Here is a 12,430-nt window from a genome sequence, read left to right on the forward strand (position 1 = left end):
ATAGCTGTCTTTGCTGCTGCCCGATCTAGTTGTAACAGAAAGAAATCCCCAGCAGTTGTGCTGAAATAAGTGGAATGGAGTTGTTACTAAAAAATGTGGAATTCCACTACTTGATACCAATATAGAAAGACAAAATGGTTGCAGAGGGTTGATAAAAAAAATTAAGTGGTGTTTAGATATGCTATCCTGAGCATTATTGTGGCTGCACTACCAATATACATTTTTTTTTATTGCAGGGTGTCATTTTTATTGCCAAAGGTATCTTCTTCCCTCTCTGACTCTCCCTCCCTTACCTGCTCTCATTACTTCTCCCTTACCACCTCTCTCCCCTCTCCCTTAGCAGCTTTCTCCCACCCTGGCTCTCAATCCCCTCTTATTACTGGCTTTTGCTCCCTCTCCCTTAGCAGCTTTCTCCCTGCCTGGCTCTCGCTTCCCCTCCCTCACAGCTCTCTCACTCCCCAGCTCGCAAATTCCACAGCACAGATAACAAGATAGCAGAAACGCTTGATTTTTGTTGCTGGTCTGTCTGCTTCAAAAGGCTCTCCCCCTTACACACAGACGCATGCACGCACACAGAAAGGAGAAACAACAAAAATCAAGACCTGTCAAGCATTTCTGTTATCTGTGCTGTAAGGAGAAGGGGGAGCCTTAGGCTAAGGCCACACTAGGCGATAGCGCCGCGATTTGACTCGCGGCGACTTTTCGCCGCGACTTTTAAGCCGCAATCGCTGGGGAAACTTTTGCGCTGGCGTCTATGGGGAATCGCGAAAAATCGCCAGCGTAAAAACACACGTGGCGATCTTTTCTCTACTGTCGCTCGAAATTGCCTCGCTAGGCGATTTCGAGCGACAATAGAAAAAAGATCGCCGCGTGTGTTTTTACGCTGGATTCCCCATAGACGCCAGCGCAAAAGTTTCCCCAGCGATTGCGGCTTAAAAGTCGCCGCGAGTCAAATCGCGGCGCTATCGCCTAGTGTGGCCTTAGCCTTAGAATGAGCGAGCTGGGGAGTGAGAGCCAGGCAGGGTGAAAGCTGATAAGAGAGAGGAAGCAAGAGCCGTAACTGAGAGGAGCGATAGCCAGGGAGGGAGAGCTGGTAAGGGAAGATCCGGAATCTGATGGAATCGTTTTTTTTTCTCAAGGGAGGGGTATACATCCAAAGCAGGGTGGGGAGAATAGCAGTACTGTGAAGGACCCTAATGTGACGAGGCGTCAAGATGACGTCAGCAAATAGCCCCTCCCATGCCTGCATGCCCTGTCCTTCTCAGTGGCTGTGGATAGCTGGGGAAAGCAAGAGACGGCCGACGGCCGCACATAGTCTGTATGGATCTCAGCACAGGAAGTCTTGAGAGAGGGAGGGGCGACTTCAGTTTTCAAGCAATTAACCCCTTAAATTGAACCTAAAGGTACATAATATAACATGTTCCCTTCAATTTTATTATTTGAGGAATGGATTAATGAGGAGTAAAAAATTATGGTATATGTCCCCTTTAACATAAGAGCAGTCTCCTAATTTTTCCAGTGTATGTATGGAGAGCCTTGCATTGACTAAACCACAGCTCTGCTAGGGCAAAATTTAAAGTTACAAAGCAGAGAAGCCTGCTGCTTGAAGAGCACATTGTCTTCTCCCTGTCCCGATGACCAATGCTAATCCTTCATTTTGTCACTGTAAACATAGGACTTATGCTCTGTCAAGCCAGGGCAGTGCAGCATCTAGCAAGGTGCTCAAACTAATTAATATTAATTAGTGTTCAGCTGCAGAGGGATGGAATAGGGTGGCTAGCATATATAAGATGGTGAATTTAGGGCCCATTCTGTGACATGAGAATCCCTACCCTTGTTTCTGTGACACAAGCCAGTAAGAATGTTCTTTCAAATGTTTGTTATGGTTGCAAGAGTTTTAATTTCAAAACCCTGGCTATACTTCAGTAGCTGAACAGAGATGACCTTGTGCAAAATGAACAGCTGCTGTAAGATTTCCCTTTGTTTGTGAGAAGGGACTTATTAGGATGAACTAAACACTTTAAGTATTAAAGTATTCTTACCAAATTTTCATTTGGTATTATTTTTTTTATAGTTAGTTTTTGAATTATTTAAATTTGAATTACAGTGTTCAACCCCAGCAGAACTTTTTATCAAAGTATGTTGTGCCTCTGTAAACCTGCATTCTGCATTGCAGGAACTTTACAGCATACATGTCCTGTTTGCAGATATCTGTGTTACTGATGATGTGTCAGAGGGAAAATGGCCGCCGGGTGAAAGCTGCTATTTGTTTTAGGAAAATGTGATGGAGCTGGCAAATGTACAAATGATGTGGCTTGTGTGGGGAATATATGCCTTATATACATGGTAGGGAAATGTAGGCTTTACATGTCCTTTAAAGGGATACTGTCATGGGAAAAAAAATTTTTTTCAAAATGAATCAGTTAATAGTGCTACACCAGCAGAATTCTGCACTGAAATCCATTTCTCAAAAGAACAAACAGATTTTTTAATATTCAATTTTAAAATCTGACATAGGGCTAGACATTTTGTCAATTTCCCAGCTGCCCCCAATCATGTGACTTGTGCCTGCACTTTAGGAGAGAAATGCTTTCTGGCAGGCTGCTGTTTTTCCTTTTCAATGTAACTGAATGTGTCTCAGTGGGACATGGGTTTTTACTATTGAGTGCTGTTCTTAGATCTACCAGGCAGCTGTTATCTTGTGTTAGGGAGCTGCTATCTGGTTACCTTCCCATTGTTCTTTTGTTTGGCTGCTGGGGGGAAATGGGAGGGGGGTGATATCACTCCAACTTGCAGTACAGCAGTAAAGAGTGATTGAAGTTTATCAGAGCACAAGTCACATGACTTGGGGCAGCTGGGAAATTGACAAAATGTCTAGCCCCATGTCAGATTTCAAAATTGAATATAAAAAAATCTGTTTGCTCTTTTGAGAAATGGATTTCAGTGCAGAATTCTGCTGGAGCAGCACTATTAACTGATTCATTTTGTAAAAAAAATTTTTTCCAATGACAGTATCCCTTTAAATACATTTGATGTTTGTATCTTATCTGTCAATTGGCACAATTTAATTTTCATAGTTTCTCTTTAAGTAATGGGTTAAATCAATTAACTCTCAGGAACAAAAGTGTATGTGAGATGCTTTTTTTTTTCTTTTTAAAGATGCATAGGGTTGTTTTTGCCTTTCTGTTTTATAGACTGACATTGTCCGTGCAATTGCACGCCTTATTGAATTCTACAAACATGAGAGCTGTGGTCAGTGTACTCCCTGCAGGGAAGGTAAGGAATTAACTCACAATTTCATTGTTAGGTTCCATTTTGATACAAAGCTATTGATATGAAATTGCTGCTTTTAAGTGCTTAAGGTTATTTCATGCTATTTTATGTTGGAAAAACATCTACTTTTGTATTCTTTGAATGCAACATATAAAGGGCATAATTTGTTCAAATTGTAACATTTCTATCACTTAGTACCAAGACATTAACTATATTACTTCAAGGATAAGCCTTTTATTTTAAAATCCTCTAGAATTACTCCAAACATCCTCCAGAATAACATACCTTTCTCTCTGTATTCAGATTTATTTTGTTTCTCTATTACAGCTAGTTCAACTGCAGCTCTTTTAGTTACTTCCTTGCCCAGCGTGAAGCTCTGTCCCTTTTGCTTCCTGAGCACTCCATCACTCTCTGACTATAAAGATGTCAAAGAGGCCTAGTGGACATACTCCCTGCCTCTGCTCAAGTGCAAATCAATCAGGCATGCCAGTAGGCACTTTCAATTATGGATCCGCACACACCAATTTTCTGCAGTTTTCTTTAATTTTTATTCACCACCAATATCAACGTTTCGGGGGGTACAACCTCCCTTCGTCAGGATATACATTTAAATGTGAAAAAACACCTTTATAGGCTTAGCTCCGCCTACATTGTTACATGTGATCTAATTAACATTTTTCTTATATTTCCCCATCTAGGTTTCAAACTTTTAAAATTCTCATAGTGTATAAACAGTGATTAATTTTCTCGTGAGATTTTCTCTTATACAAAATAGTAAAATATTAAATTTAGGATTTACTGTTTGAAAACAAATGGTATGGGTGGAAGTATAGGGCTTTTTTTATTAGGGGAATATCACAACAACCTATAAAGTATTTAATATTTTACTATTTTGTATAAGAGAAAATCTCACGAGAAAATTAATCACTGTTTATACACTATGAGAATTTTAAAAGTTTGAAACCTAGATGGGGAAATATAAGAAAAATGTTAATTAGATCACATGTAACAATGTAGGCGGAGCTAAGCCTATAAAGGTGTTTTTTCACATTTAAATGTATATCCTGACGAAGGGAGGTTGTACCCCCCGAAACGTTGATATTGGTGGTGAATAAAAATTAAAGAAAACTGCAGAAAATTGGTGTGTGCGGATCCATAATTGAAATTGCTACTATTGGAGGGCCTCGTCAGGCCGGAGGATAACCAGCACCACTAAAGCAGAAAAAGTGAGTAAAGTTCCAGGTGTGCGATGTAACCATTCCAATGCCAGTAGGCACCTCTTGGAGGTCTTCAAAGTCTGAGAGAGGAGTGCTCAGAAACCAAAGGGGCAGAACTTCACCCTAGACAAGGAAGTAACTAATAGAGTTGCGGTCGAACTTGCTGTAATAAAGAAATTAAAGCTGAATTCAGGGAGAAAGGTATGTTATTCGGTGGGCTGTTTAGAGTAATTTAAGAGAGAAAAAAAAAAAAGGTTTACTTATTTAAAATGTACTCCTCTCACTGAGTTCCTGATAAACCTTCAGAAGGAAATCGGAGAAGTATTCTGATGTTCCTCCAAACAAGAAGGAGATGGGAAAGGTCTTCTGATCTTTTTCTTGAGCAGAGCAACATGAGAATACTTCTGTTTCCTTCTAACGGTATATGTCTTTGACTGTCTTTTACTGTACAGTTACAGGAAATGCTACTGATAAAAAAAATTGCAAATGTGCTTACAAAAGCTCCTAATTTTTGTTTTATTGTTTACTTATTCTTTAAGCAGTTTTTTCCAATGTAAACAGTGCTGTCCCCGAAGTAATTAAAAGATCCCCTCACAAAAATTGTAATCAGTGAACAGAGCTTGAAATCTTTAAATACATGCTGCTCCGGTTGCTAAAAGATTAATAGTAAGGCTGCAGCATCCACTTTATCTTTTAGAATTCCTTCTTCTTCTCTAACCAGCTTAGATCCCTTTTTTTTTTTTTAGAAATTTACTTTGGCTGTTGGTTACTGAGCATGCTCAATTCTTCTCAACTCAAAACGCCCTCCAGTCTAGCAGCCTGTGAAAAAAGCCATTGCTGGTTCCCTTTGAAACTCTGCTCTAGCTGCCTGCTCCTATTTTCTCATGACCTCTTCTTCCAAACTTAGCTTAATCACTACAGTGCTCAACCTAAGTAGGACTTTTTGTCAAAGTAAGCTCTGTCTTTTTGCATGTATTCTTGTTTGTGTGTACTTTACAGGTACTTGTGCAGCAAATGTAAATTTCACTGATGATGTGTCAGAGGGAAAAAGGCCAACTGAAAGCTACTATAGGTTTTCAGGGAAATGTGATGGCATTGACAAACAGATAGTACAAACTATTTGGTTTGGGTGGGGGAGATGTGTCCAACTTATATACATGGTAAAATGAGGTAGAGTTTACATGATCATTAATTAAAAGTGGACCCAAAACTAAACCCAGTGGCACACCACTAAAACAGATCATAGTTTAGAAGGCAGCCAGTTTTGCAACACTGTTCAAAAAGCTTTGGGGAAATCAAAGTAGATCAACTGTCCAACTGTCCAAGTTCCTAATTAAAATTCCTACTAAAATTATCTGATATGATCTGTCCTTCATGTGGATTATTACTCATAATACCATTCTACAAAAAATCTTGATTGTGATCCTTTAACAAACTTTCAAATAATTTGCCCACAAAAGATGCCAAACGAACAGGCCGCTAATTACCAGTGTTAGATTATAACCTTTTTAATTATTAGACTTACATCAATCAATTTCCTAAAGAAAGCAAGAAAAAAGTGACGTGGCTTGAACTGAACTAAGCTCTCTAAGCAGTTGAGGGTGTATCCATTGCTGGCAGAGAAATGTCTGCTAATGACAACCACACGCAACACAATTTTATATTTTTTTTTTACACACAAACGCACATATGTTCGCACCATTTCAAGAGCACTGTGCTGTGTGTGTTTCAAGTAACAAGTAACAATTTGAATTGAGGGTGCTGGCTAAGATGAATGGCGTTAAAAACACCTGTACAAAGAAAGTTTGCTGCCAGTGATTGAGCAGAGCTGTGAGAGTTGACAAAATTTGTTAATAACATTTTTTAAAGTAGTTATTATTAGGGTAATTTGGTTATATAACAATGTTTTAATAATTCGTTTTCAACATGCATTAGGTGTTGACTGGATGAACAAAGTTATGTGGCGTATGTGTCGAGGTGATGCCCATGTAGATGAGATCGACATGTTGTGGGAGATTAGCAAGCAGATTGAAGGACACACCATTTGTGCATTGGGAGATGGGGCTGCCTGGCCTGTCCAGGTAACCTACCATTACAAGGCTTTCTGTAAAATTTACCTAAACTATATGAGTACTGTTAATACTGTTTTAATGTGGTAATATTATTTTAAAGGGGAACTATCGCGAAAATTAAAAATGTATATGTTTCATCATACTTAAATAAGTTTTCTAAATATAGTAAATTAAAACCCATGTCTTCACGCTCAGAATCTGTCCCTCTTCATGCAGGAGTTGTGAGTCTGATTTTGAATGACCGTTGAATCATAACGTCCAGGCACGTTGTGATGCGCCGCTCTCGCGTACTTCTTTAGTTTTTTTTTTTAATATAACTGTTTTATAAAATTTTCAATAAAATAAATGGATGCTGTTACTAGAGTAAATATCAAACAACCGTGCGGACTATCTGTTTGTTTCTTTGTAGCCACATTCAAGTCATAAATGCTTACATACAATATGTGGCCTTAGCCACGGATCGACACATCCTTTTGTGAGTCAGAGTTTATACTTCTTTAGTTTACCGTACTGGCACGTCAGTATGTCTATTGACACCTTCAGCCCTAAAGAAGTATGCGAGAGCGGCGCATAACTACGTGCAAGTACGTGTCTATTGCTATCACCTTCAGCACACAGGCAGCAGTATAAACCAAGTGGCAGATCATTTCACTAATGTGCCCAAATATTACTGGTATGGCTTTGCGATTCCTGATTGCACTGTGCTGGCAGGCCGCATTATTATTAATTTCATGATGGAGGCTGTGGGCCGGTGTAAATTTGAAAACGGGCCGCAATTGGCCCCCAGGCTGGACTTTGGACATGCCTGCCTTAAGGCATCCCTCCTGCTATTGATATACACCAATAGCCTAATACATATTTGGGACAAGAGAATCCACTTCTGGTGGACTCATCGGCATGAATTATTAAGCAAGATGTGAGTGCTTCAAGATCAGAGGCAAACAGAAATGCAGGAGTGACCTATACTCTAGAGGTTTATGGATGAGTCATAAACAGGAGAAACGCATGTCTTTTGAGAACAGTTGTCTTCTTAGGGGCATTTTTTTTAAAATGGACAAATCTGGTGAGGCCAAAAAATGTTGATGGGAAGAAAAGGAAGGCAATGGTCCACCTCAGTATGTCGATGAATGAAGATCCTAGGATTGATGTCTTTATGTATACAGGTGGTAAAGTGGACCAGATGACCTGTGAGGCACCTACAATATGTGCCTCTAAGAAGTGTAAAGATTGTACATCAAAGTATGGGTATGGGTACATCAGGAAGTAAACAAAGAACTAGTTTGGTGGTGTTCTAAAGATGATAACCTGGTAATAGTTTTTTCTTTATGAGAACCAGATTAGTTAACCACCATTGCTTGGGGTGCCCATGTGGAGGTAGATTTTGCCCAAGCTCAGCTGCAGAAATACAAGATCAAACATTGTAGAGCTAAGACGGACAAGGGAAGGCCTTCTGGCTTTCATAGATCCTCTGATGCAAATGTCAAGAGACCAGACAATACTACTGTAGTAGCTCATGTAATAGCTTGTCAAGTTTCCTATGCAAGCAAGCTTTAGCAAAGGACAGCCTAAGACCAGGCCTGGATTTGTATTAGGGGTGGCATGCTGCCCAGCCGCTCTCTGGGGAGCACTGGGGACATGCAGCTCACTAGTGCTCCGTTGCAAGAGGGGGGAAGTGCGGGCGAGGCCTAGGGGCTCCCATCCGTGAAATGCGGCCCTGCCTAAGACAAGACTTGTTAAGACCTCTTATCTATATTTGCCCACCCTTCCAATTAATTTGGAAGGTTCTCAAAAGTAGAGAAAGTAGAAGCATTTACAATAATCCCCTTTGGCCCAGTAGGCCATGTTCTCAATTTCAGCTCAAAGTGGCTTTGACAGACTCAGTGGTGTTTACAAGGCCTCACTTGCAACATTCAGTGTCTTAATGTGCATGAATCTTCAGGCAAAGTGGGAGAACTGACTACTTTTTGGTATTTGAGCACCATAAAGTGATCCGTTAAGATAGTCTTGAGACCCTCTTTTTAATTTAATGCTTATTCCCTTAATTTTGTCTTCATATGAGAACAGAAAAAAAGAAGCAGTGGCGCATATATTAGACCTATTAAGAGCAATCAACGTTTATGTTAAATGATGAAGATAATCAAATCTCTTGTTCCTTATCCCTTCCGGTTTTAGGAAAGGTCAAGTTCCAAACAAAACCGCATATAATACAGCAGGCATGAGGGTCCATTTGTGGTTTAAAGCCCACCCATCAAGAGCTTAAGGCTAGGGCCACACGGGAAGATTCAGGGAGATCGGTCGCCTGGCGAATAATCGCCGCGTCTTTGTGGCGACTAATCTCCCTGAATGGCTTGCTGGTATCTCGCACCCGCTAGCGCTAAAGTCACCTGCGCCTATTCACACGCGGCGATACATTTTTCAAAGTCGCTTGAAATTGCCTCACTTTAGCGCTAGCGGGTTCGGGATACCAGCAAGCCATTCAGGGAGATTAGACGCAGCGATTAGTCGCCAGGCGACGAATCTCCCTGAAATCTTCCCGTGTGTCCTAGCCATTAGCCGACAGAAGCCAAAGTGTGTTTATATCGACATATATGTCCTAAACAAGTTTATGAAACACTACTAGTTGGATGTAGTAGCAGCAGCACATGAGATTTGGGAAAATTGTTTTGCAGTTTGTTGTGCATGCTTCTGAATAAGATTATTTACTTGATTTGCATTCCCCCCATGCTTCTGAATAAGATTATTTACTTGATTTGCATTCCCCCCATGCAATTGGTGAATAACTGCCATAGGTGACTGGGGAAAACCGGAATCTGTTGCAATACTTACAGTAACTTCTGTTTTCCTGGTCACCTTCCATGACAACAATCACCATATGTATTCTCACCCTTAGTAAAGTAGCTTGGAAATGTAGATAAGTATAAAGGGAATTCAAAGCTGCCATGGAAAGTGACTAGGAAATAGAATTAAAATGTAAAGCATTGTAACAATAACCTGTTTTTTCAAAAGTTTGTATAACACATTTCTATACACAAGCATGTATAAGCCCTCAGAGTTTTCTGGCCTTTTGCATTTATATGGTCATGGAACTCCTCTGTGACATAATAATTTGCCCCCTGTTGTAAAATATAAGGATATCATATTTTATATATACAGTTAGGTCCATAAATATTTGGACAGACTTTTTTTCTAATTTTGGGTCGGTACATTACCACAATGAATTTTAAGTGAAACAACTCAGATGCAGTTAAACTGCAGACTTTGAGCTTTTATTTAGTGGTCTGAACAAAAGGATTGCATAAAAATGTGAGGAACTAAAGCCTTTTTCTAAAACAATCGCTTCAATTCAGGGGTTCAGAAGTATTTGGACAATTGACTCAAAGGCTAAATCATGGGCAGGTGTGGGCAATTCCTTTGTTATGTCTATCAATGAAGCAGATAAAGCCCCGGAGTTGATTTGAGGGGGGGAGCTGAACTTCCACGGAAGATGACAGTGGTGGATGATCGCAGAATCATTTCCATAAGGAAGAGAAACCACTTCACAACAGCCAAACAAGTGAACACCACTCTCCAGAAGGTAGGTGTATCGGTATTCAAGTCTACCATAAAGAGCAGACTGCATGAAAGTAAATACAGAGGGTGCACTGCAAGGTGCAGGCCACTCATAAGCATCAAGAATAGAAAGGCTAGATTGCACTTTGCTAAAAAAAAAAAAAAAATCTAAAAAAACCAGCACAGTTCTGGAAAAAAGTTCTTTGGACAGATGAAAAAAACATCAACCTGTACCAGAATGATGGCAAGAAAAAAGTATGGCAAAGACGTGGAACAGCTCATGATCCAAAGCATAACACATCATCTGTAAAACAGCGGAGGCAGTGTGATGGCTTGGGCGTGCATGGCTGCCAGTGGCACTGGGACACTAGTGTTTATCCATGATGTGACACAGGACAGAAGCAGCCAAATTAATTCTGAGATGTTCACAGATATATGGTCTGCTACAGATGGACAATGACCCAAGACATACAGCCAAAGCAACCCAGGAGTTTATTAAAGCAAAGAAGTGGAATTGAATGGCCAAGTCAGTCACCTGATCTGAACCCAATTGAGCATGCATTTCACTTGATGAAGACTAAACTTCGGACAGAAAGGCCCACAAACAAACAGCAACTGAAAGCCGCTGCAGTAAAGGCCTGGCAGAGCATTAAAAAGGAATAAACCCAGAATTTGGTGATGTCCATGAGTTCAAGACTTTAGGCTGTCATTGCCAGCAAAGGGGTTTCAACCAAGTATTAGAAATGAACATTTTATTTTCAGTTAATTAATTAAAAAAAATTAGTTCCTCACATTTTTATGCAATCTTTTTGTTAAACCCACTGAATTAAAGCTGAAAGTCTGCAGTTCAACTTCATCTGAGTTGTTTCATTTAAAATTCATTGTGGTAATGTACAGAACCAAAATTAGAAAAAAAAAGTTCTGTCCAAATATTTATGGACCTAACTGTAGTATAAATCAATTTATTAATGTTTTTTGTATAGCTCAAAATTTTCTCTGTTTTTGGCAGGGTTTGATTCGTCATTTCCGCCCTGAGTTGGAGCAGCGCATGAAACTTTTTGACACCGCAAAGAGACAGCAAGCTAGCAAAACATTTTAGGAAATGCAAGACACCAAGGCTAACCCATCGTATTTATCAAAACATGTCATTGCATGATGTGTTCCATTTGTGTGTTAATAAAATAAAGCTTTCCAAAAGTACTAAGAAACAACTTTATTCAACTTCATTGACACTTGGGCTTGGAGCTAGACTTCAGAGAATCTCCAGACAAGTGAAATGCTGAATTGTGTTAATGTTTCCTCTCTCACATAAGCTAGAGTTCATTTGCAGAATGCATATATATAGGGAGAGGAGACCCATATGTAAGTCTTGGAGGGGGGGGGATGAGAAACCATAATGCAGTACGTGTAATAAACATAATAAATTGGTAGGGTATGGTTTCTTAACATGCATTGCCTTTGGGTCAAGATATCTGGTTATACACTGCATTCTCCTATTTTCACTGATATAAGTTAGTGGAAGCCCACAAAGTTTGGATACTGAATTCAGCTCAATTATTTAAAAGCATTATATTCTTAATTATACAAAAAACAGCAAAATTGTAATTGAAAACAGGTTTCTTTATTTAAATGCTTTTTTGCTTTCCTATGAGGTCTTGTGAGAAGCATGCAGAAAGCTACGGTATGATTGGGGAAAGAGCAGAGACAGTGCAGAGTCTGTCATCATGGCTGTGAGCCCCCAGACTTTGTAAGCCTGAAGTCTGAAGACTGGAAGGGTATAAGAATAATGTCCCCGTTGACGAAAATAGGTATACCCTCGGGAAGCATCCGTGCAGGCAACAGAAATAGGAAGTGTAAGTAGAGATTCAACCTGTAGGGGGGAAAAAGGTAAAGTTTGTAGAAAACCGTATTGTAGTTTAGAAAAGAAATATTGCAGTTCCTAGCTTGTTTTCATGGCAGAGTATACTTTTTTTTGTTCTCATGTGATACTTACTTTTAGATAAAGCAAGCAAGCATCATACTAGCTAGCAACAAGGTCATTTCAGTCAAAATCTACCTGTAACTCCTAGTGACATGCTGTTTCTTTTAACACAGCCCCGATGGGGAAAAAAAATCAGTGGACTATACACCCCCTGTGCCAATATGATGAAATTGTTTTACCTTGGAGCTTGTACATCAAAAAGTTCCAAAAAAAAGATTTGTAGAAATTAGCATATATGGCTTTTTAGTTAGATGTTAAATGACAATGAAATCTGTCACTAGAGGGTCACAGACCTAGATACAAATGGTATATAGTTAAGTTTTTTATTTTCTGTTCTT

At 39.6% G+C, this 12,430-nt stretch overlaps 2 protein-coding genes across 5 annotated transcripts in view; one reads left to right on the forward strand and one right to left on the reverse strand.

Annotated features, from left to right (window-relative positions):
- The window catches only part of ndufv1.L (NADH:ubiquinone oxidoreductase core subunit V1 L homeolog), a 28,273-nt gene extending 16,954 nt beyond the window's left edge, over positions 1–11,319 (forward strand). Inside the window, 3 exon segments of one of the 2 annotated variants that reach the window (NM_001086746.1) lie at positions 3,195–3,276; positions 6,426–6,571; positions 11,121–11,319. In NM_001086746.1, the coding sequence (NP_001080215.1) occupies positions 3,195–3,276; positions 6,426–6,571; positions 11,121–11,210 (318 nt within the window). In that variant the 3' untranslated portion in view covers positions 11,211–11,319. 2 annotated transcript variants of the gene reach the window in all.
- Positions 11,320–11,710: 391 nt separating this feature from the next.
- Positions 11,711–12,430, reverse strand: part of nudt8.L (nudix hydrolase 8 L homeolog) — a 35,122-nt gene continuing 34,402 nt past the window's right edge. For all 3 annotated transcript variants that reach the window (XM_041569104.1, XM_018225574.2, XM_018225573.2), the window contains one exon: positions 11,711–11,981. In XM_041569104.1, the coding sequence (XP_041425038.1) occupies positions 11,757–11,981 (225 nt within the window). In that variant the 3' untranslated portion in view covers positions 11,711–11,756. The remainder of the gene's footprint in view (positions 11,982–12,430) is intronic.

This window comes from Xenopus laevis, chromosome 7L (assembly GCF_017654675.1).
Source record: "Xenopus laevis strain J_2021 chromosome 7L, Xenopus_laevis_v10.1, whole genome shotgun sequence".
Classification (NCBI taxonomy): Eukaryota; Metazoa; Chordata; class Amphibia; order Anura; family Pipidae; genus Xenopus; species Xenopus laevis.